At 49.5% G+C, this 25800-nt stretch overlaps 1 protein-coding gene and 1 long non-coding RNA gene across 2 annotated transcripts; one reads left to right on the top strand and one right to left on the bottom strand.

Moving 5' to 3' along the window:
* Positions 1-7521: 7521 nt before the first annotated feature.
* Positions 7522-25070, top strand: LOC110136061 (uncharacterized). The gene is made up of 3 exons (XR_002313516.2): positions 7522-7691; positions 10922-11013; positions 24899-25070. It is a non-coding gene; the product is annotated as an uncharacterized lncRNA (long non-coding RNA).
* Positions 16559-22749, bottom strand: FEZF2 (FEZ family zinc finger 2). Its single transcript, XM_020891523.2, has 6 exons — positions 22683-22749; positions 20228-21452; positions 18957-19869; positions 18471-18605; positions 18136-18268; positions 16559-17249 (listed from the first exon to the last, which is right to left on the bottom strand). The coding sequence occupies exons 3-6, from the start codon at positions 19809-19811 to the stop codon at positions 16990-16992; spliced, it is 1383 nt and encodes a 460-aa protein (XP_020747182.1). The 5' UTR covers positions 19812-19869; positions 20228-21452; positions 22683-22749; the 3' UTR covers positions 16559-16989.
* Positions 25071-25800: the final 730 nt, after the last annotated feature.

Below are 25800 nucleotides of genomic sequence, written 5' to 3'. Positions count from 1 at the left end.
CCTGAGGCAGGGGCTTACCCAGCATGTGTGAGCAATATCAAGCAGGCCTGGAGCGAGTGAGGGGGAACAGGCCGACGAGCTCAGACGCCAATTTAAGGGGATGGGTGTGGGACCTTGAAAGTCAGAATTAGGCTTTCACTCTGAGTGGTAAATGATATTTACCCATTCAAGGGCTTTAAGCAGAGGAGTGATGTGATCTGATATCTTGCAGCAAACGGTTACTGGGCATCTCCTGTGGGCCAGGTGCTGTGCTAGTCCAGACATGTGGGTGCTGGGGATGTGCCACCATTATGGAAGACGTGGTCCCTGCCCTCGTGGAGCTTAGATTGGAGAAGGACAGAAACACAAGCAAGAAAATCAGCTGACAAAAATGGCTAGTTGTGATCATTCTGAAAATAAAATCCAGGTCCTTGCATCCTTGCATAATGCTAGATGAGGCTAGAGAATGGGTCGAGGCGTTGAGGAAGACATCTTCAAGGAGGTGATGCTGGAGGTAGGTGAGTCTTCAATGAGACAGAGGAGCTAAATATAATGATGGGGAACACAGTACACCGGGCAGTCCGTGCTAAGTCACTTCAGTCGTGTCCAACTGTTTGCGACCCCATGGACTGTAGCCTGCCAGGTTCCTCTGTCCATGGGATTCTCCATGCAAGAATACTGGAGGGGGTTGCCATGTCCTCCTCCAGGAGATCTTTCCAACATCAGGCAGAGGGGACTGTATATTCTAGAGCCCGAGATATGAACAGGTGTGGCTTGTTGCAAGGACAGAAAGACACTAGGACAGCTAGTCCGCAAAGCATTGAAGGACATCAGACACAGGATGGGATTGTAGCCTCAGCAGACTGGAAAGTGCTTGAGCCCCGGGAAGTGATCTGAAGAAGACATTGGTGATCCAAGGAAGAAAAATGTCAGACATCAAACAAGAGCTACAGACAAAAAGCTGTGAGTTTTCAATGAGGCACTTGGAGGAAGGAAGTTATGTTGAACTAAGCTTTGAGGGGGCAGAGAACTGAGGCACGTCAGGAGTGGAGAGGACCCTGAGAAGGCGGGAAGGGCACAGAAGGAGTGAACCCTGTCATCAGCACTTGCCCCAAAACAGCTGAGCCCCACTGCAGTCTTTGGGAACTCCCTTTTCCCCTAAATAAAAGGGCATGTGCCCGGAAGCTTTGAGAGAAATAAAAACTACTATTCACAAAATTCTTGTGCATAGTAAATGCCAAACAAATACTCGTTCTCATGTGTTAGTCGTTCAGCCGTGTCCAACACTTTGCTACCCCATGAACTATAGCCTGCCAGGTTCCTCTGTCCATGGGATTGTCCAGGCAAGAATACTGGAGTGGGCAGCCACACCCTTCTCCAGGGGATCTTCCCAACCCAGGAACTGAACCGGAGTCTCCTGCACTGGCAGGCAGATTCTTTATCATCTGAGCCACCAGGGAAGCCCATGAGTTCTCATGATAGAACATAAATGCTGCTGATTCTTGTCCCCTAATTAGAGAGGAGGGAACCAGCAACAGTTATCTTCTAAACTTTGTATATCCTTTTCAACACTCGATTTTTTTTTTTTTAAGGAGGAAGTACCTAGCTTCATTCAGAGCTAGATTTGATGAGCGTGGAACTGGGCGCGGGACATACACGGCTGACAGCCCCACACTGTGGTCCCCCCAGTGAAAACAATAAAGGAAAAATTAACCATGCCTTAATACAAGCCCACCTAGGATGAAGGAGGTGGAGTGAGGGGAGCCAGGGCTCTTTTCAAGGATAAGCCTCACAAAGACCAGACCCACCCGCAATGTCACTATCAAGTTTATATTATGTACGTCCTTCCTTTCCAAGAAAGACCTTTGTGATGCAGGCTATGCTCGAAGGACGAGCAGGAGCCAGCCACAAGAACAGTGAGGGAGAGGAGGAGGCCACTTTATAGAACAAGAAGCACAGGTGCAAACTATCAGACGTGGGGAAAACTCCAACCAAACAAAACCAGCCACAATTAAAAAAAAAAAAAAAACTCATGGGGAAATGAAAATCTCTTCTCTCTTGCAGGCACTCTGGCATCTATTTTCCCAGAGGATGGAATACCTAACACTGACTTCCGAAGCTATTGATTTCCCATGATCTAAGCAGAAGTGATGTGAGGAGCACTTTAAGCACAGAGCTTCCACTTGTGAGTTCCTCGGAGCACCCCTCGAGGGACGCAACTGCAAACAGCAGTGCATTCTTCTTCCAACACAATATTCCTTTGCAGTAGATCGTCAGTGGTCTTATGTCAATTTTAAAGATTTGAGAGAAAGCCATCGAGACCCCGCATCTTCTTCAAATTAATCTTCGGCCTACAGTTTTAAATCCCACGTTTACTCTGGCTCACTCAAGACATCCAGCTCCGCTCTGCTCTCCTTCCCAGAGAGAACCTGCACATGTTATCACAGACGTGTAGTGTGTGAGAAATTTATGTGAGAGAAAATTCAGGCCAAGAGGACAATTTATCTAAAAGTCATGCATTTTCATGAATTAGCCACAAGTCAGAGCATTTTGACTTTCCACATTTTTTTCCCTCTGTGAGCTCTGGACATGACAGAAGTCGGCTGGCACCTTCTACTTATTACTATACAACCCAGCTGGTGTTAACCTGTACGCCGGTTTCTGGGTGCACACTTCACAATATTCAAGACCGAAGCACTAACTTGAAACCTATTAAGACAAATCTGATCAAGGAAGCTGTTCTGTTTTCTGGCGTCTCTTGGACAATGTCAGAATATAACCCACTGTCCTTCGTTATGGCTACCAGGAAGTCCAGTGTCTGTCACCCTCAGTAACCCTTTCTCTCAGTAACCTAGTAGCCCATCTATTTTCCTCCCATATGTTACCTTGACTTAATATTTTTATTGACTACCTTATTAAAAAGTGGTTTTGAGTGAAATTAGATTGATTTACTTCTGGAAAGGGACAAATGATAAATGATGGTTCTTGGCTCTTAGGTCCACCAGGTTTTAGGGTCCATGTCCTTCAACAAACAAGGCACAGACTTCTAGGTTCAGACCCCAGGAAGGGAAACCAGCCTTCTTCCATGGTACCGCTTGACCTCAGTCAGTATCTTCCTAAAGTCTACGCTGAGATGTCCTCTTTTTCAGTCAGCTTCACTTAAGTTGTTCCTACATCATGGGAGTACAGAAAAAAATAACTAGATTATATCCTAAGAGCTCATTCTTCTTTACTGTTTTTGTGGGGAAGAGGGGTATCTTATTGTTTCTCCCAAAGTTCTATTGAGATAAACTGACACAACGTTATATCAATTATAAGATGCATGACATGCTGATCTGATACACGTATATTGTGAAATGATCACCGCTACAGTGTTAGCTAACACCTCCATCACGTCACATAATCACCATTTATATTCTGTGGTGAGAACATTGAAGATTTGTTCTCTTAGCAACTTTCAAGTATAAAATGCAGTATTGTTAACTAGACTTACAGTGCTGTCTATCAGATCCCCAAAACGTATGAAACTTCTAACTGGAAGTTTATACCCTTTGATCAGTATTTCCCCATTTCCCTCCCTGAGAAATTTTCCTAAAGCTCATCATGGTGGTGCTGTATTTTTAACTTTTCCCTGAGTTCCTTGGCTGAGCCTCAACCCCACCTCTGAAGACATTTTTATTCTGTATATAAATATGATGTGTGGATAGGGTTATAGAGTTTTCTTCCTCCAAACTTCTTTCACGTCGCAAAGTAGGACATGTCTACTTGAAAGATTCTCACAACCAGAAGAAGCGATTTAGGCAGACTATAAAAATGAAGCGCATGGAAAACCGATCTTGAACTTCAGATGTTCTGTTTCTAAGGATTACAAGGAGAAGGTGAATCATGGGTGAGATTACTGTACTAGTCAATATTTTTGGTTATAAACTACAGAAGAGAATTCTGGCCAATTTATGTGGAAAATTAATTCACTGGAAGGTTATGAGGGAGCTAGCAGAACAGAAAGGAAGGTTGTAATAGAAGGTTTGGAAGAGCAGGAATTAGGGCAACTCAGGATATGTAACAGGCTGACCCTCGGGTCTCCTTGAAATGAATGAGGTCCAGTCATCTGTAGTCTTGTCCCTCTGCTCAAGAGTTGAATTCCAAATAAAGCATCTGCATAATTCAACTTAAGCTCCACACCTGTCCCCTGGCTGGTGGACATGTCCCAGGGGGGACTTCTTCACAATACCAAGGATCTGTGCTCAGCGGAGAACGGCAGCTCCCTCAAAACAAAACCAGAAGGCTGATAACCAGGAGGGAAAGCAGACAATGCTCAGGCGAAAACAAACAATGCAACCGTGCTTATGAAGCATCATTAGCGGCAGTCACTGGCGTGAGGACACCCTAGAACCTCATCATTCCGTGAGCTGGGTGACAATTCGCTCTGTCACTCCCCTCTCCTGACACGACGGCCAGGGCTCTGACTTCTGTGACTTCAGGAAGTGAGAGAAAAAGACTGGTATCCTGGAAAGCTCTCACCCAAAAGTCTGTTAAGAGTCTCAAGTTCCTAAGACAAGCAACCACCTCCTTGTGGAAAAATATGGCCTACCCAATATAACTGTTAAACAGTCACATTTAAGTCAAGGATGTGTTGCTTCGGTGATTCCATCTGGAGACTTGGCTGAGAAACGCGCGCTTTAAAAACATGGCAGCAGTATCTCTTTCTATAAATTTTTTTTTTAACTTTGATCAATTACCGTGTCATTCAGTGGGAAAATGATATGTGGGTCAATGGCCTATAGCACTCACTGCCCAGGGGTGCTTTTTCTTTTGTGTATCATACCATGGAAAACCCTTTTACCAAGTCCCAAGCAGATTTTAGAGGTACCAACCAATGGATAATTAGGAGTTGTGGGGGAGGAGAGGCGTTGAGATTAAGTCCAAGTGGATTAACTCCAGGGGCCAACTTGAGTTGTGTTGATGCTTCTGTTAGCTGGTACCTGGATACAACAGGGTCTTGAATGGTATCATGACTGGTACCGATGACTTATTTCAAGTAGCCTTCTCCCACATACATGTTCTATCAAGTCACCCTCTTTGATTTCCTTCCTGGTGTTTACTAGCATCTGAATTTGTCTCCTGTTTCTTGGAGTGTTCATCACCTGTGTCCCACCATTAGGATGTTAAGATCCACAAGGTCAGAGTCTGTCATGTTCACGGCTGCATTCTCACAACGCTGGCACATAGTAAGCCTTCAGTAAATGTTTTAGGACTGAACTGTTACCAGATGAGGGTACCAGGGGCTGCCCAGAAGATGGAGCAGGTAACCTCCCTGCCCGTGGGGAGGAGCGGAAGTTCTTAGCTAGCTCATTTTCGTGTACCTACTATGTGCCAAGCATTGGGCACACGGCAGTGAACAAGGCGGACAGCCTTGCCCTTGTGGTGCTTATTACTTTGCTAAAGACCTTGCAGGGCCTTCCCAGGGCTTGCAGGGCTCAGTGGTAAAGAACCCCACATGCCTGTGGCCACAACTACCGAGCCCACGTGCTGATGCTGCTGAAGCCCATGTGCCCTAGAGCCTGTGCTCCGCAACAAGCGAAGCCACCGCAGTGAAAAGCCCGGGCAATGCAACTAGAGAGCAGCCCCTGCAGCAACGAAGACCCGACCCAGCCCAAAATAAATCAAGTTACCAAAAAAACAAAACACGGCATCACGTATCTCAAAATTTGAAGGGTACCAACTGTAGTATTAGCAAGTAGTAGTCAGAGTAGAAAGCTATAATTTATTGCATGTCAACTATGTGCCAGCCACTTTACACATACTATCTCACTTAAGTCCTTCTAACAACGTTGCTATTGGCAAAGAATTTAAAGATGAGGCAACTGGGTCTCAATGTTAGAAGCTTAGTCACACAGCTTAGTCTAGGGTACTCCACAAAGTCAATGATATTTGATCTATATTCCCTGCTTTACTCAGAAATAGGCAGGCTTCAGCAGCCAGGCAGATGCTGACAGGGTGCTAAGGTACCAATTTTTGCCCTAAGACACCTCAAACTCCAGCAGAACACCGCATTGGACCACGCGGGAAATTAGAACGCCAACAGTCCCTCCCTCTTAAACCACATCATTGATATGTGGTTTGTCTTTTGTTATCTGAACATTATTGACCAGGGATATATCAATTTGTTTAGACAGTGATACAATTAACATCACTAGAGCTGTAATGTTTGTTAGAGCTTAAATTCATCAAAGGTTCATTATACAACTTACTACTATCATTATCACATTTTGCTCCGTTAGGTTTTTCCCCAACTCATGTATATTGTAAACTCAAGTTTATTACTGAAAAATTTTCAAAATCGGCACATGGTAAAATTTTGAGTGAAGAAGAATTTTTCGGTGAATTTATGAGATAGTTTCTCTGATTCTTCAAGTGACACATACACTCGTGTTTCTGAAGAGGACAGTTCTTCAGAATATAGTTCTAATCAGGTGACCTCAATATTAGACCAAGGGAAAGACAAAAACCTTAGTGATTGACTGTTAAGAGAAGTGAAAACGAAACTCATGGTACATGAGAAGACTTTATAGGTGTGTCGGGTATAATTTATTGGGTGTAATACTCCACAAAGTGTTAATTAAATAACGATTAATTTTTGGTTTGTCAAAATAAAAACTGCCAGCCAAAGCAGTAGTTTCAGCAAGAATCACCTGGTCAATAACGAGTTAAGGTATAATCACATTCCGGTGATAATCATTACAGTCATTTACCTAAACACCTGTAACGGATCAGGTGTTTGATTAGCCCCACTGCATTGAATCCTTATGGCCCACGTTATTGCACCCATTTTGCAGAGAAGAAATCTCAGGTTCAGAGAAGGTAAGACTGTAGTGCAGAGTTTTACAGTTGCTCAGAGGCACAACTAAATTTCAAAGTCACACTTCTCCATATTAAACCCAGCCACACCCAACCACATCTAGACGCATCAACTCACCGTCCTTTCACCTGCGGGCTTTCACGTGGGCTGCATGAGATGGCTCTTCTTCCATTTCTCCGTTGGTAATGCCTCCTGCCTGCTGACGACTCAACGCAGGGACGACTTTCTCTAACCAAGCATCTCACACTTCCCTTTTATCTGTCCAATGTCCATCAGGAGTCGCAGAAGTCAGAGCTGGGAGACTCCATTTTAGAGCAAATAGCCATGAAGTCCATGTGTGCCTCGGGCTTCAACCATACCAGAGTCCAACGGGGTCTTTCTGGGCCGCCTTTCGATTCCTCTCCCTCTCCACCTCTGATACTTTCAGTACTGGAAGGTCTGGATATTGTAATAAACATGCATAAACCACAACACTGTAACAAACACGTGTACACCGGTCCCCAGACTTAGGCCGAGTCCACTCGCGAGCCCCAGGAGAACGGCTTCCGCCTTGACCCACGCCACGGCGCAACTTGCAAGGCTCTGATTGGGTCACGTGACCAGCCCTGAGCCGTCACCATGGCCAGGGAGACGCCAAACTCTGATTGGTCAGACCTGGGTCACGTGCCCACTGTGGGGCGGGACCCACTTTAACCATACAGATGGAGGGTGGGGGGGAGGTGGTGTCTCAGAAGGAACTGTTGAATGTTGTTACCAGAGGGGAGAATGATGCTCAGCAGGCAAAAGTAACAGATGTCCACTACACACCCCACCCCAGACAGGACTGAATGCCGAATTTCATCTTCATGACCAGGTATCATATGGGGATTTTTGTTGTATGTGATTTCCACCCCTACTCTATTATAAAGGGCTTCCCTGGTGGCTCAGAGGTTAAAGCGTCTGCCTGCAATGCAGCAGACGAGGGTTCAATCCCTGGGTCAGGAAGATCCCCTGGAGAAGGAAATTGCAACCCTCTCCAGTATTCTTGCCTGGAGAATCCCATGGACGGAGGAGCCTGGTGGGCTACAGTCCACAGGGTCACAAAGAGTCGGACACGACTGAGCGACTTAACTTTCACTTTCACACTTTTCTCTTATAAACTCTGAGGTAGAGGCTATGTTCTTCTCTTCCTTGTAATTCCAGCACCCAGCATAGTGTCTGACACATTGGAGGTGTTCTTATCATATTTGTTGGATGAATGAGTGTATTAATTTATGAAGCCCTCGGGAGAAGGCAATGGCACCCCACTCCAGTACTCTCGCCTGGAAAATCCCATGGACGGAGGAGCCTGGTACCTGCAGTCCCTGGGGTCGCGAAGAGTCGGACATGACTGAGCGACTTCACTTTCACTTTCATGCAGTGGAGAAGGCAATGGCAACCCACTCCAGTGTTCTTGCCTGGAGAATCCCAGGGAGACGGGGGAGCCTGGTGGGCTGCCGTCTATGGGGTTGCACAGAGTCGGACACGACTGAAGCGACTTAGCAGCAGCAGCAGCAGCAAATGGTGTTACTGGGGCTTCCCAGGTGGCACAGTGGTAAAGAATCCACCTGCCAATGCAGGAGTCACGGGTTTGATCGCTGGGTTGGGAAGATCCCCTGGAATAGGAAATGGCAACCCACTCGAGTATTCTTGCCTGGAAAATTCAATGGACAGAGGAGCCTAGTGGGCCACAGTCCTTTTATCTTTTAAACATAGCATCATTGTGAGGTGGAAAGAACACAGATGCTAAATCAGTGTTTCTTAAGGGTAGTCAGGAACCAACTGCTTCAGGTTACAGTGCAGATTCCTGGACTACAGAACAGAACTGTCCACCCAGCATCTCAGTAAATTGAATTCAGGTGCCTTTTTCTTTTTTAAAAGTTTCTTTTATTGGAATGCAATTGCTTTACAATGTTGTGTTAGTTTCTGCTGTATGATGAAGTGAATCAGCCTTATGCATACATATATATCCTCCCTCTTGGACCTCCCTCCCACCCACGCCCCCCATCCCACCCATCTGGGTCATCACAGAGCATGAACTCAGCTTCTGTGCCTTACTGCAGGTTCCTACTAGCTATCTATTTTATATTAATACATGGTAGTGTACATATGTCAACCCTAATCTCCCAATTTGTCCTACCCTCCCTTCCCACTCTGTGTCCACATGTCCATTCTCTACATCTGCATCTTTATTCCTGCCTTGGAAATAGGTTCATCTGTACCATTTTTCTAGATTTCATGTATGTGTGTTAATCACGGTATTTATTGCTCTCTTTCTGACTTACTTCACTCTGTATGACAGACTCTAGGTTCATCCACATGTCCACAAATGACCCTATTTCATTCCTGTTGGTGGCCGAGTAATATTCCATCATGTGTATGTACCACATATTCCTTATCCATTCATCTCTTAATCGACTTTCAGGTTGTTCCCATGTCCTGGCTATCATAAATGGTGCTGAAATGAGCACTGGGGTACATGTGTCCTTTCGGATTATGGCTTTTTCAGAGTATGTGCCCAGTAGTGGGATTACTGGATCATATGGTAGTTCTATGTTTAGTCTTTTTTTTTTTGTTCCATCTGGTCTTAGTTGCAGCACATGGGATCTTCATTGCATCACACGGGCTCTTTCATAGTGGCATGCATGCTTAGTTGCCCTGCAGCATGTGGGATCGTAGTTCTCTGACCAGGGATCGAACTTGTGCCCCGCTATCCCAAAGCACACTCTTAACCACAGGACCATCAAGGAAGTACCCTATTTTTAGTTTTTAAGCAACCTCCACACTGTTCTCCACAGTGACTGCATCAATTTATGTTCCCATCAGATGCAATTTAAACAAAAATGTTATTTGGTTCTTGTATACCTTCCTTTTAAAACCATGACCCATATTTAGACAGAATCATCTGAGTATGAGTCCCCAGCCCATCGCTTTCCAGTCATGTGAACTAACAGAAATCATACCTTCTCAGCAACTAGGTTTGCCTCTCTTTAAAATGGGGCTGACCTCCTAGGAACCCAGTGGTACCATTAAAGAGAGGGGACAGCGACACAGAGGAGAGGAGACTTGTCTCAGGTCCCTCAGCTGCTGTGAGGGTGGCCCCGGTACCCCTTCCAGGCTGGGGGATCCCAGGAGCAGCGGGGGAGCTGGGAGTGGGGACACAGGCCCCGCTCTCCTGGGAGGGAGGAAGCAGCCCTCAAATAAACTGTTTTAAGTGTGAAAAAAATAAAAAATAAAAAATAAAAAATAAAAATAAAATAAAATGGGGCTGAGAAAACTTATGTAATGAATATGTAATGAGGAGTCAACAAGATAACACAGGTAAAATTTCTTTAGGAAGCTCTGCCTTCATGTTTTGCTACTTGAGTTTTTCTAATAATTACTGCTAACTTCTGGAATTCTTCCTATGTACATGCCAGGTGCTATTCTAAGTTCTAATTATATGTGTTAACTCATTTAAGCCTCACAACAGCCCTGTGAGAAAAAAAATTTTTTTTTCCTTTTAAGGTACAATTGACACAGAACGTTATATTAGTTTCAGGCACGATAGAAACTATTCCTATGTTGCAAATGAAGAAACAGACAAGGTAGTCTTCCCTGAGAAGTATCTGAGCTAGGATTTGAACTCAGCTGTTTTGATGCCAGACCCCAGGCTCCTAACCACTCACTGGATTTTCTCCTTATAAATAAGAAGTTATCTCTTACAAGGCAATTCATCAACACCCACCTTGTGGGGGCGGGGCAAAATGAGGACAGTGAAACTCCTTGAGGAAAAAAAGAACTCCAAAAATGACCCAGGACTGAAAAACACTAAAGGAGAGAAACCACAAAGATCATGTGTCAGGTCACATGGCCTACACAGGATGCCCTGATAAAAAACAAATTATATCAGATTCTGATTGATCTACAATAGAAAAGTCTCACTTTCTCCTCTGTTTCCTGAAATCTACCTTTCTAGATTGTATAACACCTCTGTGCTTTGAAAATCAGAACTAGTCTTTCATCCTAGATGACTCTTTTTATTTTGAATTGGTATACTTTTTCTTCCCCATTCTTTACTTCTAGGCACCAATACATTTTTTTCATGAAGCATGAGCAAAGCCTGAAGTGCAAGCCAAGACCTCAGAAATGTGATCGCTGTTACCAAGGATTTGAGAGTAAGAATACAAAACCTAGAATCAAGATTTCAATGCTGCACTCTAGTATCTGAGGTGGCACGGGTCCCACATCAAATATGGAATAAATAAGGCATTAAGCAACCGCACGATTTGTTCTGGGTTCCTTAGCTGGAAGTTGGGCTTCCCTGGTGGCGCAGACAGGAAAGAATCTGCCTGCAGTGCGGGAGACCTGGGTTCAATTCCTGAGTAGAGACGATCCCCTGGAGAAGGAAATGGCTGCCCCCTGCAGTATTCCATGGAGAATTCCATGGACAAAGGAGCCTGGCGGGCTACAGTCTATGGGGTTGCAAAGAATTGGACACTTAACACACTCCTAAGTTGGAAGTGGAAAACCCCATCACACACCATTAGGTTCTTTTTACCTGGCTTTACTGAACACTGAGTGTAAAAGAACCCCAAACACTTCCGCTGTTGGGAATGTCTGGACATTTATGTTTAATTGGGATGTAATATGCATCTGAAATAGACAGATATGTTGACCTACTTTGTTAAGAAGTGGAAACATTAAAGTGACGCTGCCTCTTAATGCCAGATGAGCTAGGAGAAATAATTTAAATACTTGATCACCTGGTCCACAAAGCCGTGGGTGATGAGTGTCTTTCTCTCCACGTCTGTGCCCTGAGTAGAATTAGGAAGGCAGTCACCTGGGGGGTGACAGTTTTGAATGGTCACTAGGAGGGAGGGTAGAAGAACTGAATGTGAATTAGTGACATCTGGTATCCCGGTGGGTGGGAGCGGGGTGGGGGTGGTCTATAGCTCTAGAAGAGAGAGAGGTATAGTTCGAAGAATGCTGGGAGCTAATAACCAGATTACCAGAACTTGTAGGGAGTCCTCAAAGGCTAGCCTGATACATTTTTTACTTGTGAAAGAAACATCCAGAGGGTTGGTGGTGGGCACCAAGAGCTTCAGATCAGCGCCACCAAAGGTGTGCGGCTCGTGGTGGAGTTTGCTCTGTGCTGGCAAAGCCCACCTTTCTGCCTAGCTTTTTGCTCTTGGCTGGTTGAGTTCTGCCTGTCTGTCCAGTGTCCACCAAGGGGCCTGGCGGCGGCTCCCTTTTCTTGGGCTCTGTACTTTCAACCAGTTTTGAGCAGCCCCATTTCAGATTGGCCTTTTTATGTTTGATATAAAGAATAGTTGTTGGCCAATTTCATCTTTTCATCGCTGTTCTCTAGGCCTGAATCCAAGCAGTTTGTCAGATGCTCATTAACTCCCCCTTTGGCTCTTTCTGGTGTGTCTCCTAAGCTCATTGTGCCAAGAACTAACGCTTTCTTTTACACGATTCTCTTTCTCTGCTCCATCAGGGAGACAAATTACTTTCCAAAAGGGATCGCCAGGGATGGTTTAATGAGAATTTCTTTGGGGCTAGGCATGGAACGCAATGTAGTTAACATTCGGTGGACTTAATTGGACTTTTCTTTTCTGCCTCTTTTTAAAAAAATCTGAAGCTATCCTGTTAATCTCTCATTTGTAATCAATTGTGTTGACTAAACAAAAGTCTAGGTCGTCTTTTCTTCCTGTCCCAGACAATCCTTTGTTGCCTCTAAATGCCTCATTCTTGAGTGATCCTGGTCGCGTAGATGGGCCCGATTGTTGACAGTTCATTATTGCGCTTTTGTCCATTAATCTTTCTTGCTGTGTTTTGCATGTGCATGCCTTAATGAGCTCCGTTGGCAATTAACATGTTTCTAGGAGCAAACTGGTTGCTCAGACGTTTGAGAGGGAAGTGCAGGGAAAAGGGCAACGCAGCTGCCTTGAGGTTGTTTATTTCCCAGCGTTTTCTCAAGACTCCAGTCCTCTCTCTGGCAGCACCCCCCTCCACCCCTCACTGTTATTCACTCCCCAGCTCATTCACCACCAGCACACCTGGATGCCTTGTTGCTGTGATTCTCGGGCCTGGCTCAGGCGACTCCCTATCCTCTTGTGAGCCAAACAGCAAAATGGGGACCTTACAGACACACTTCTGCAGCCGAGGCAAGAGTGAGCACAAGTGCCCCCCAAAATGCGTCTGGATGCTGGCAACTTCTCTGTGTCGCTCTTTGCAGAGAGGAACCTCTTACCCGCCTAAGGCAATAGGACTGTACAATCTGTTATGTACAAGGCTGTGGCTTTGGAAGAAGGAGGGGTTTTTTTTTTTTTTTTTGAGTCTTGCTGGCAAGATTGCTGAAGTGTGAGCAGTCATGGACAGAACAAACATCTTGTAGGGGAAAAGATAATTGGAGTCTTTTTTGTGTCTGTGACAGGATTCCCCTCCCCCGCAATTTGATTTTTTTAAAATATTTTTTAAGGGCGGCCTCTTCAATTTAATCAAGGTTAGAATATTAATATGTGGCTGATGACTACCTTGTTTAAGTCATTTGTTAATAATGCAAACTACAAGTCATGCAAACAGCTTAATATTAAGAGGCAAAAAAAAAAAAAAAAAAAACCCCACCAAAACCCCCAGAAAATAGAACCTTTCACCCATCAATTCCGATGCATGGGGAATAACCTAGAAGGATCTCAGTGAGGACAGTTACTTACAACAGCTTAGCGTTGGCGTCAGAACCTGCACTGGCTGTGAAAGGTGTTTAGTCATACATAGAGAAGGTTCCTTTTCTCCTCACACTACTTTCCAGGTGAAGAAATCCTTTTTTGAATCCCCCCCAACTGAAGGAAGCAGGTATCTTAAACTGAGGAGGAGGGACTTCAGGCGAAGCAGCGCTAAGCCCTATAGATATGGAAGAACTCTGTTTATCTACAATTACTGCCAGATGTGAAATAACACCTTCTCAGGAGAGAGCGATTGACAGGCGCTGGTGTGAAGGTTAAGTAACAATCAGGTTATGAGGGAAAAACCTCAAGGAGGTTGGAGGAGTCAAGTAACTCTGCTCAGGTTCCACTCAGAGTTCTGATTCCTTACCTCTCCCCGACGGCAGAGAGAGATGAGCGGTCCAAGAGAGAAATGCCTCCTGTTCCACGCATTAGTATTATCTCATTTGCAGTCCTTTGCAAACATGGGGCATCTTCAACCTTCTTCAGAACCGTCACCTGGAAATAAATGTCTCCAGTTTATGAGATGGGCAACCCTTTTAGTCCTTCTCCTATGAAAACATTACAGAAGAATTTCTTCAGAGAACCATTCTCTCATTTGATGGTTAGAAAGTCATTTCCCTGGATGGGAGTGCCCCATCGATTTTTTATTTATCTTTTCTTCTTAAGGAGAAAGAGGAGAACCGAATCACCTTTCCCGAATGCAGGCCAACTTTTTAAACCCAATTCTCTAAGAATTCTCTAAGAGGAGGCTTCTGTACTAAATTTTGTGGTGTCTGCCCCTTGCCCAAAGTTCTGGAACTATTTAGGAAGAAGGTGGGCTTGCCCTGGCCAGTGTCTGGTCTCCAAGAAGCCCCTCTGCCAAGGATCCTTCCAGAGATGCAAGAAGCAAAGGGTTTTTGATTGAGACAGTCGGAGGGCACCCAAGAGCTCCCAGAAATGGGGGAGGGGTGTGTATCTGTGAGGCGGGGCTAATAAAACCTAGGGAAATAAAACTGGGATAGGATCGGACTCCTCAAAGCAGCCCGCAAGCCCCCTGGGGATAGATGTCTGGGAAGAGCAAGGCGCTATTTCCGTATCTTTAGCCGCCAAGTCCTCCTCGCCCAATGTGGGGTTTCCTGGGGTTTGTGGCATCCACCGAGATTTCGGAGTTAAATCTGCATATCCCTCTGGGTCCCAATCTCCCCTCAGCGAAATGCAGCCAGAACGAGCTAACATTTAAATTCCTCCTCGCTTCCTCGCCCCCCTCCCCTGGCTGCGTCTTCCCAGACTTGGGAGGGGGAGAGGAATACCAAAAAAAAACGAGGACGATCTCCTTTCAGGAAATGGAATTCTAATGTACACGTTCCTATTTCTGAATCGGAGGTACTAAAAATACCCCCGCGACAGCCTGAGGAAGCTGTCGCTGTCCTCTGTGCAAACAAAATCGACAATTCTCCTTCCCCGCGCAATGGGTCTGCGAATCCGGCGGGGGTTGGGGTGAGGACCCAACCTTTGGCTGTGACCCGCACGGAGCTTGCACCCAGCAGCCGAACGTCTTCTCCCGAGTCCCAACTGGGACATTCCTCCCCCACCAACGAGAACTGAAGGCAGTTGGGATTTTCTAAAAGCCTTGACTCCGATTCCTGACCCTACCTAGTCCTGGGACCCTAGGCAGGTCATTTGGTTTTGATCTCTGCCTCAATTTCTCCATCCTTCCACAGGATGAGAATAATCACCCCCCAGCTTGCGGGTTGTGAACGTTCGAAAGAGTATGGTTTGAGTGGCGTGGAGCAAGCGCTCCGGCAATGTGAGCTTCTTTGATTGTGGGAGCCCCTGGCGCAAGCAGCGCTAAGCGCCTACTGTATACCGGGCTCTGGCATAATCCCCACTCAAGTCACTTTCAGACTTACTTGGGGATTTCCTTTAGCATCAATCATCTTTCCCTCCAAATACCCTCTACCTGCAGTAGGAATCCGCGTGGGATCAGCGCCCAGACGCCGCCGCCCTAGCCCTTGCAGTGGCGAGGCTGCCTGGAAGCCCACTCCCCGGCCCCGCGCCACATTTCCTTCTGGCGCTAGGGAACATTGTTCCAGAAAACGTGGGCTGAATCGCGGCGCGAATATTAGGGGCGGGAGGAGAAGGCCCGGCGCGCCGAGCCAGTAATCCGAGCTCTTGATTATCCAGATTCGGATCAAACGGGGCGGCGGCGGCCGGCCCCCTCCTGGGAATGATTAGATGATTAATGTAATGCTGTTTGAAGGGTCTCTGTTTTCTCTCTTAATTTGGGTCATTACTTAGAAAGCAAGCGTGAGATCATTTCATCAGCGTGCTCGGCGGCGGAGATAGCTATTCAGGAAATGGGCTAACTGCGCGGTAATCAGAACTCGGGGCGGCGGCGGCGGCTGCGAGCTGCGGGAGCCCGGGTGCGCCCTCCCGCGGCAGGGCGCACAGCACCCGGAGGCCGGCCCCAGACCACAGCGCGGGCCGTGGAGCCCCAAAGCCCCGGATGGGCTGGGACACTTGGCCCCCAGTTCTCGCCGCCAGGAATGATTGAATGGAAGAGTGGCTCCCCTTACATCACCCAGACAAGAGGGTGTGCCCAGAAGCGCCCCGGCGCGGCAGTGCTCCTGCCATTTACCCCACTGTGGTGCGCCTCTTTGCTCTAGGACACGCACCTCAAACCTGCTCGCCAACACCTAGCCACTTTTAATCCCTTCTTTTTTTAAAAACTCACCCAAATATGGCAACACCCAGAATCCCTTGGTCAGAACAGTTAGCAAATAAAAACTTGGTACAACGTGAGGGCCGTTGCATCCTTGGTTCCTGGGGGCATCTGAACACGTTAGCGTGGCAGGAGGACCGATATAGCCTTACCCTGGTCCCAGTGCCCACAGAAGACGTCGCATGCGGGCGGCCGAGAAATGCTAAAAATGCCTATTTCTTTTTCATTCTTTAGGGTTGCTGAGCTGACTTGCGGCGAGGGGAGGGGGGGGAAGAAAAGACGCACTAAGGATTCTGTTTATTGAGTTATATATGTATATATTCCGTGTTCGTGTGTACAGGAGAATTTACATGGCTGTATAAAGATGGCTGGGGGCGCCGCGCTCTTCCGGGACGTTCACGTGACAGGCTGGGGTTAAAACCCACCGCCGCCGGAGGAGAAGCCAGAAGCCGAGGCCTGGAATTAAATATGTTTCGGCGCGCTGGGTTTAAATAAGTTTCCCGAATATACAAAGGTGGGGAGCCAGGCGTTTGCTGCCAGTCATCGAGGAAACGTTTAGCTTTCCAAAAATATGCTGGTTTCGATAAATAGATTTTAGCCTTTCTGCTATAGCTTTTTTTTTTCTCTCTCTCTCTCCTTTCTCTTAATTTTAGAAATAAGTTTATACGTGTGATCTGTTTGGGGGTTGGATAGGACTGGAAGGGAGGGTGAGGCAGGAGCTCTCAGCTCTGCACTGTCCGAGTCAGGTCCTTTGTGGAGGGGGCGGCGGGGCCCACGCTGTCGTGGAGTTTGCGCACGTGTTTCTTTAAGTCAAAGTTTCTGCAAAACCCTTTGCCGCAAGTGGCGCACGTGAAAGGCTTCTTGTCGTTGTGGGTGTGCATGTGGAAGGTCAGGTTGTAGACCTGGTGGAAGGCCTTGTTGCAAATGGTACATTTGTACTGCTTCTCGCCGCTGTGGGTCAGCTTGTGATTCTTGTAGTTCCCTACAGGAGACCAAAAACAAAAAGGGGGGGGGGATAAAGTGGGACGGGGAGGGGCCGGGTGTCCCGGGGTTGGCTCAGGTGCCCGCGTAAAGAAGGCGACGCTTGGCTAGGCAGGCGCGACCTCTCCGAGTGAAGAAGTTGTCAAACTTCGTACGCGTCAAGCCCCGGGCTCTCACTACAGGATGGAGGGCCGAGTCCCGCGTAGCCGCCCCGCGTCCCAGCCCCACCGGGGCCTGAGGCCCGAACAGCATCCCTCCCGCTGAGCTCCGCCGGCCCGGAAACTTTTGTGCTGCCCAGAGAGACGCATGGGGCCCTTGTCCGGGCCGCCGCCTCGCTCGAAGAAATTCGCATGAACCCGGGCTTCGTCCCCTATTATTATTATTATTTTCTTCTTATTATTTTTAAAGTTACTCCCTGTGGTCCCCTAACTACCACTTGGAGATCCGAACGTGCCTGGAAAAATCCAAGCAGAATTCTGGAGACAGTAGCGGTTTCCCCCAGTCTAAACTGTTCCCAGGAGGTGGGTTACGCCTCGAATTTTTTTTTTTTTTTTTCCATTTTCAAAAGAATCCCGGGTACAAAGGGACGCTTCCTCCACAGGGCGATACCTTGTCTTTCTCCAACTTCCTTTCCCTCTACCCCTTTCCTTCTTCCCATCTCCCTAATTCACAGTCTACCCGTGCAATCAGCTTGAGTCCAGCGAGCTCTACTAACCCAACCCGGAGAGCTTCCACCGAAACCCCGTACAACCCGATTCCAAAGAAATGCTGCGCCCGAGCCCGAGGCCCTCGCGCGCGCTCTCTCCAGATCCTTCTTTGCCTTCCCGCTAGCGATGACCTGCCGAGTCCCAAGGGGAGGTGAGGAGAGGGCCTCGCCCGCACGTTACCTTTTTGGTGAAAGCCTTTGCCGCAAAATTCACAGACGAAGGGCTTGTAGCCCGCGTGGATGCGAATGTGTGTGTTGAGCGTGGAGCTGCGGTTGAAGGCTTTGCCGCATTGGTTGCATTTATGCGGCTTTTCCTGCGGAGAGGGGCGTGCGCATCGTGAGGCTGAGGCCCCGGCAGGGAGAAGCCACCTTGGGGGGCACCTGAAAGGGGCACGCCGAAGGGACAGGGGCCTCTGGTGGGGGTTATAAGGGGAACCCTTGGCCATTCTCTCCCCAACCCCATCACTTAGTTCCGGGTGTTGGGTACGGGTCGGGCTGGACCTGGGGCCCACGTACCTGGGTGTGGATAATTTTGTGTCTGCAGAGCGTGCTGGCCTGGCGGAAGCCTTTGCCACAGACTTTGCACACGAACGGTCTGGCTCCGGTGTGGACTGGCATATGGCGGGTGAGGTTATAGTGAGCGTTAAATACCTATGGAAGCACACACGGGGGCCTTGTGGCTGTCTGTCCAAGAGTCCGCCTGGCAGGGCCGTGGGGGGCGGGCGCGCAGAGACCACCTCCCCCAACCGAAAACCCCCTTCAGAAACCACAGCCCTTTTCATTTTGTAAAGAGCTTCCCAATCCACTGTTCGTGCCAGTCCTGTGAGGCCGCTGACAAAGGCATTCCCATTTTATAGAATAAGAAACTGAGGCCCAACTGCGCCCTCAATTCGGGTAGACAACTACTAGGGAGCTCGCAAATTTGAGAAAGGGGCTGTCCCGGCTGCCCCTCAGGGAAGCAGCTGCTCACCCCTCCCAGCCCCCCAGGACCCCGAGCCTCACCTTTCCGCACACCTCGCAGGTGAAGTTTTTAGGCTTGCCGTCCGCTGAGCCCCCGGGCAGCTTGCTGTGGCCCTTGACGCCGCCGCGCTCGGCAGTCAGGGCCGAGTTCTCCTTCAGCACCTGCTCCAGCGGCGCAGGCAAGCGCTCCTTATGGGCGTAGGGGGCTGGATGGGCAAACTTGTCCGCGGTCAGGCCGGCCAGCTTGGCGTTCTCCAGCAAAAAGAGTTTGGGGTGCGCAGCCAGGGCCGCGGGGGCCTGTGTGTTGAGGAGACCGGACGGGAAGAGGTGGCCGCCGAGGAGCTCAGACGGCGGGTACGTGGCGGAGTCCAGGTAGTTGAAGTAGTAGAGCGAGCCGCTGGCCGGAAGCCCCACCGCCTGGTTGATGACCTGCGGCTTGATGACCCTGCCCGCGGGCAGCGCCGACGGTACCAGGCCCAGCTCGGCCTTGCAGCACACGCCACAGTTGGTTTTGCACAAGCCGCTGGCGCCGCACACCGGGGCCCCCCCACCGCCGCCTCCACCTCCTCCTCCGCCGCCGCCGCCGCTGCCGCCCGCCCGGAGGCTGCTTTTCCAGAGCTCAGAGTAGCTGAGCAGCGTCTTGGACGGCATCTCGTAGCCTAGGGGCTGGAGGGGGATCATACAGGGCAGCGGCGAGCAGAGGTTGAGCAATTTCTTGCCCTGGCCGCCCTCCGCCTCCAGTGCCCCCGGCCGGGGCTCAAAGGGCGCGCGGGGCTCCGACGTCTTGGCCATGATGCGCTCGATGGAAAAGGCCAGAGTCTTGGAAGTGGCCGGCGACGCTCCAGCGCGCGGGCAGGCCGGGGGCACCATGGTCTCCAGGGAAGCCGAGCTTGCCATGGCGCGCCGAGCCGAGTCGTACCGGACTGGGCCAGGGCGCAGCCTCTCTCCTCTAAGTCTGCATTCCGGAAAAGGCAGGGAGGGAAACCGCAATTTAATAAGCACCTTGTCGGGTCCAGGTCACCCATTTGCATTCAAATGAACAGGGGCAGAACAAAGTGCACCCAAGGGTACCAAATTACCGCCCATTAACCCGCCGCGCGGAGCCCACCAGCCCCTGCCCCGGGACTTTGAAAGGGGGGAAAGGGGGAGGGCTTACAGAGGAAGGAGAGAGAGGGAGAAAAAGAAAGAAAGAAAAGAGCCTCAAATTAACCCTCTGAGCCGCTCCCTGGACCCCGGCCTCCGCCACGCGTGCTGGGAGCTAGATAGTGAAGGGGCAAAGTTAAAGAGGACCGGGAGAGCCACCTCGCATTTACCTCGTTCCCCCACCGCCAAGGAGATGCGGTCCGAGCCATGCAGCCTGTCTCCTCTGTCACATTTTGATGGCAAACATCTTCCCCTCCGCGTGAGATCACTGTCTTTTACATTCAGCTGACATCACATGAAGTCACTTGAAGTGGAATGACATGGGCGGCGGCGCGGCTCCCGTAGCGGCCCCTGTGTTCCACCGCGCCTGCCGGCCGCTGCCGCCACCGCCCCTCAAACTTTAAAAGGAGGCAACTGGCGCCCGCGCTCCCCTCGGGAAAGTGCGAGCGGTTCGCGAATCGGGAAGGAGGGAAGAGACGGGAGGGGGAGGGGGAGGAATCGTGATGGTTTTGCCGGTGGAAAAAAAAAGGGGGGGGGGAGCCCAAACCCAGGCAGAGTTCCGTGCGTGATTCACAACTTTGGGGGCCTATAGGTTTGGGGGACGCGGAGAGGGCAAGGGTTCCCGGGCGCGCCGCCTCAAAGGGACCCTGGATGTCCGTCTAGTCACCGAAGTATCCCTTAGCCCTCTGCGGCGCGCTGGGCATCGTGCTAATAAACTGCCATTTACCCACGGAGCCGGCGCCAGCCCCGAACACGCGCAAATGATAATTACCTCATTAGGATGTGGCGCAGGGACGCGGGCGCCGCGCTTGGAGGGGGGAACTTGTTAATGGGGAAATATTAATTTATGCAAAAACAACTAGCTCGCCTTGGCTGGCGTCGGAGGTCGGGAGAGAGCTCCCGCAGCCAAAGGACGACCCCGTAGCGTCCGGAGGAGCAAGGCCGCTCGCCCAGATCCTGGGGGCTTCGGCGCCTGGAGGGTGCGCGTCCCCCTCTCCGACTCGCTCTCCGCCTGCGGCTGAGGGAGGCTGCACCCCGAGCGGGAGGGCTGTTTGAGAGCTTGATTGATCGGGATCGCTGATTTGTGATCGGGTTTCTGAGGCAAAGCCCGACTCCGCTGCGGGTTCAGGGCTGCGAGCAAGGAGGATTCCGAGGGCAGGTCTCCCCGCTGATGGGTACTTACTGTTTGTATAATTGAGACGGTCCAATCTCCACCTGTTTAAGGAGCAGATTGAAACAGCACAACCTCCCCTGGATCCTATTAAAACGTTTTTCCTCCTAAGGCCATTCAGTCGAACCAATTTTCCGAAGTGATTCATAGAGCTGAATTCTGCCAAGGCAGCTCTTTCACTTTTAGCCACTAAAGCACCGCGTGGAACCGGGTTTTGTGTTTTTCTAAAATAAAGAGAAGGATTATCAGAGGGGAGAGGGAGGAGGACTGAAGGGGGGCGGGCAGAGACTTAGTGTGGCCAGAGGTACACGCAGAGGGAAGAAAAGGCCCTTTTCTAGACAGGCCCCAAGTAAGTTCGGAGGAATTCAGCGTTTTGTGCCTCTCCACAAAAGCAGCGCGCTCCACGCTTGGTTTGGAGGGGCTGAATTCATCTGTTTGCAGACCATTCCACCTGCGTATCACAACAAACTGCTCAAAGACGCTCCAGCACTTTTAACAGGCCGGGTGCTCTTGGCGACAACAAAAGTGATCAAGGTTGAGGGTTCTTATGGGGAGGGGGACAGCGGCTAGCAAGAGAGCGAGGGAAAGAATTACGTTTAGGAAAGGAGGAGAAGGGGGATTCTGGGGTTAAAAAAAAAAAAAACTTTTGGAGGGTTTTGTTTGCTGGACAATTATATCTTGCCTGCCGGCTTTTGCAAGACCAGGAGCTTTGTAGCAGCAACTACAGTTTCAGAGGATTATGGTTGGTATAATATGAGCGAACAGGGCTGAGGGTTTGATAGTGTATTCTCTCTCCAAAGGTGGAGAGAGTGCTCCAGAGAGTGCTGGTGGGAAAAAAAACCCTCTCCCATCTCACTCAAGAACACGTCTTGAGGGGGCTGAGTGCCCCATCCCAGGCCTCTCTCCTGCTAAACATCCCAGGAAAACCAGCAGGGGAAAAAGACAGGAAAGGTCTAGTTTTAAATTCAGGCAAACCACTCGTTTCTCCCCTTTGGAATTTCTCTTTCCTACCCACTCCCCCTCTGATGTGTAACTGCAGACAAGATATGGATGTGGCAGGTGAAGGAAGGAAAAGTGTACCTTGAAGGCTAGGAGAGGGAGCAGAGAGAGAGGTCTCCGGGGGAAAGTGTCCTGGATGGCCACTGCCATGGTTTAATTCTTCCACCCTGCCAAGCCTGGAAACTACCCCTAAATTCAGCACTCCTGAATCTGTTATCCAGCATTCTGTGCTCACCCCCCCCCCACCCCCAACTTCCAAATTTCAAAGCTAGAAAGAGGCTAACTCCTCTGGAAGAGAACATTTCCATATAGCCTATTTAATTTAGATGTTCAGAGAGGCAGAATTCCAGACTCAGTATGCCCCCATCCCTATGTTAATGTAAAAACAAGACAGATAAACTACCCCTTATCCCACCCCACCACCAAACAGGAAACGATTTAAATCAACAACTCACCCTGACACTGAAACAGTATCAATAACACCCGAAGGTCTCACAACCTGAATTTCTATCCCGAATTTCCTGTGGATCCTGTTCAGCCATCAGCACTTGCACCCCAACCCCCTTTCCAGTTTGGGTAATTGTTGATCTCGGCAGCAGCTCGAAAGATCTGCTGGTCTGAAAGCTCCATCAGGCTGAAAGGCTTCCAAAGACTTCCCATGAACCTGCCTTGCCATCCCTAGTGCTTTTTGTAGCTGCAGAAGCCATCTCTCTCTCCCCAGCATCACAAAGGAGTGCTACCTCCACAGAAAGAAAACATTTGGGTAAAAACAAGTTGCCCCTAATGTGCCTCTCTTTCCAAATGTTGGGTGAATACACTGGCTTTTATGAAAGTATTTAATTAGCTTCCACAAACTTCTCCTTCCCTGCCTGCAGATTATATTGAAGTGGAGGGTTGGAAACTATTTTACACCTTGCCACTCACATGTTAATTAATCTCTATCTAACCCTAATTGCAGTTTATTCAAGCACCGCTCAACAGCTCACCCACACAATAAACAGTGATCCTACTTTTATACATATTACTTCACGTTAACACATTGAGTAATTAACTCCAGTACCAACTAATAGTGCAAACAAATATTTTCTGTAAACGAGATGATTTCAGGCAGAATAATAGAGGACTGGGGAAACGTGGCACTCGGTGGAGGCAATGCTGAGATTTCGATTTGCTGCTCCTAGCCCTCTAAATTCATTCTCAACCGCAGCATCTTTTTTCCCCCTGAGGCTGAAATGCTTTTTAGAAAGGGGGGGTGGGGAGGGACAGTATGGAAATGTGACAATTTTTTGGAGTTCTTGGAGGGGTTCTTCAAGAATAAGGACAACTTTTTTCCACCCACACATTTTTAGCGAAGGAAAAAAAATCTGGAGTAACTCGACAGTAAGGGCAATAGGAGGCTAGCTGGAGAGCAACTATCTCAGGGATGTGGATCCATTCATGACAAGTTTTCCAAAACCTCCTTCTCTAAGCAAGTCCTTGTCCTTTTAAGCAGTGGTTCTAGGAGAGAAGTGAGCAGTGACTATCCAGATAGATAAGAAACCCCAGGCTCTCTCCCAATGCAGACTAGCATACATGTGGCTCTGAGGGGCTGGTGCCTTGGTCTCACCCCCAAACAAGGCACTTGACCTGGAGGCCCGCGGCCGCGGCGCCAAGCAAGGCCCACTAGGCCTCACTCAGCGCGCCGCTCTGCCCCGGGGGCCAAATGACAGGGTGCCTGCCCGCAGTTCCAGAGCACCCGGGCCAGGGCTGACGGCCTTGCTGGACGGCGCGGGCTGCAGCCCTTCGAGGTCGGCCTGTGAGCCCTGGACCCACCGTGGGGTCCTGTCGGGCCCTGTGGCCTCAGCTTCAGGCCCTTCTCCTTCTGGGCGCCTCCGCCGAAAGCCAGACGCTTTCGTCTCGGCCCATCTGGCCCACGTTTGGGCCTCCACAGCTCGGCCGCGATGGAGAAACACTGCCAGGGTTAAGCCTGACGCCTCTCGGCGGCCGGCGCTCTTCCCACGCTGCAGAGCGGGGTGCCAGGGCCCGGTGCTCCGCAGCTCCGCTGGGCCTGACCCGGACCGCGACCTCGGGGATCGGCGGCTGTGGGACGCCGCGCCTGGAGCCAAGCCGCTCGCACACCACTGACTGCGGATCCAGGCTCAACCAGGGACCGGAGCGCAATGTTTTAATTGAAATCGCAGGTTTAAGCACAGCTGGCGGCTGTCTATTGATTTTGCAGAGGCTTCTCTTGTGGGAAGCATATTAAATATGACTGGCACGGCTAGAGTCTTCCTCTCTCTACCCCCTCCCTCGGGCCTTTTTATGGTCACTAAGCCGAACACTGTTAAGGATGACTTTTGTTTTCAAAAATGTCTTAATGCCAGAAATCGCCCTCACTTTAGAATAAATTACTTAGCAGACGCCTTCCCAGGGTGTAGACAACCTCAGAGGAAAACCCCCCTCTGGAGCAAAAGCTCACACGTTTGCATTACTTCTGAGATGGCAGAGGGAAAAGGCAAGCATTTCTGCTCCACAGAAGTGTTGCAATTCCAGCCCTGGTGGCTGTGTCTCCTGGTGCTAGATGGCAAGAGGCACTGTTTTTTTTTTTTCTTAAGTATTACGATTATAATTATTTCCTCACCCTATTATTAGGTTGCAATACATAATATAGTGTCCTGTGTCCTCTCCTCAGGGAGCTGAGTCGCTTGGGGGCCACGGCAGGCTGGAGGCTGCTGAGTTTGGAGAAACACCCACTGGGCAGATTTGATATTGTTTCTCACCGCTGCCCTGAAACTCGTTTGGAAACAAACAAACAAACAAACAGAAACCAAATCAATCGAATAAACAAACCCAAACCAAACAAACTTCATGGTTTAAGGAGTCTCCCTCTCTTTCTTCTTCTTTCTAAAGGGATATTTAGGATCGGATTTACCCGGTGCTGCGTTTAATCGCTGAAAATAGATTAACTTCTGCAGAGAAATTCTTCTGCGATCTTTTTTTTTTTTCAATCCCCTAGGAAGCATTTTATTGAAAACATTCGAACCGGCTTGCCAGCGGCGGGCTTGTCCAAGGCCCAGGGGCCTCCGCCTTTAGTGCCCGCAGTGAGTTGGATTAGTGCGTCGGGAGACAAAAGAGGCCCTGATCCCCCGGCCAGGCAAGGCCCGGAGCGCCTCGATCCCGGTAACGTGTACCGCGCGAGCACAGTCTTGGGCCCGGGCCTCCAGGGACAGATGGGCCAGAGCCGTCTGCATCTGCCCGCGTCCTCGGGGATGCTGCGGCGCCCACAGCCAGGGTGGCGAAGCGCCCGGCCCACTGCACCCGGCTGTTTCACAGCGCCCCTCGCATCCGGGGACTGGTTTGCAAATCTCAGTGCACCCACAGACTGGTTTTCACCCTGGAAGAGGAGAGATGCCTATACATCAAGGGCAGCCGGCTTTGCTGCCAAGGAGGGAGGGGGATGGTGCTGTGAACCTATTACAGTTTCCAGGACCCTCTCAACCCCCACCTCGATCGCTGCAGAGGACTTCCACCTCATCTTCCGAAATCGGGGGCAGTGTGCGCACTCTTTGGCCAGAGGGACCCTCCCCAGAGAGC

The sequence above is a fragment of the Odocoileus virginianus genome, chromosome 26 (assembly GCF_023699985.2).
Source record: "Odocoileus virginianus isolate 20LAN1187 ecotype Illinois chromosome 26, Ovbor_1.2, whole genome shotgun sequence".
NCBI classification, from domain to species: domain Eukaryota; kingdom Metazoa; phylum Chordata; class Mammalia; order Artiodactyla; family Cervidae; genus Odocoileus; species Odocoileus virginianus.
Note: the sequence above shows the minus strand (reverse complement) of the source record. Positions and strands in the feature narration are given on the sequence as shown.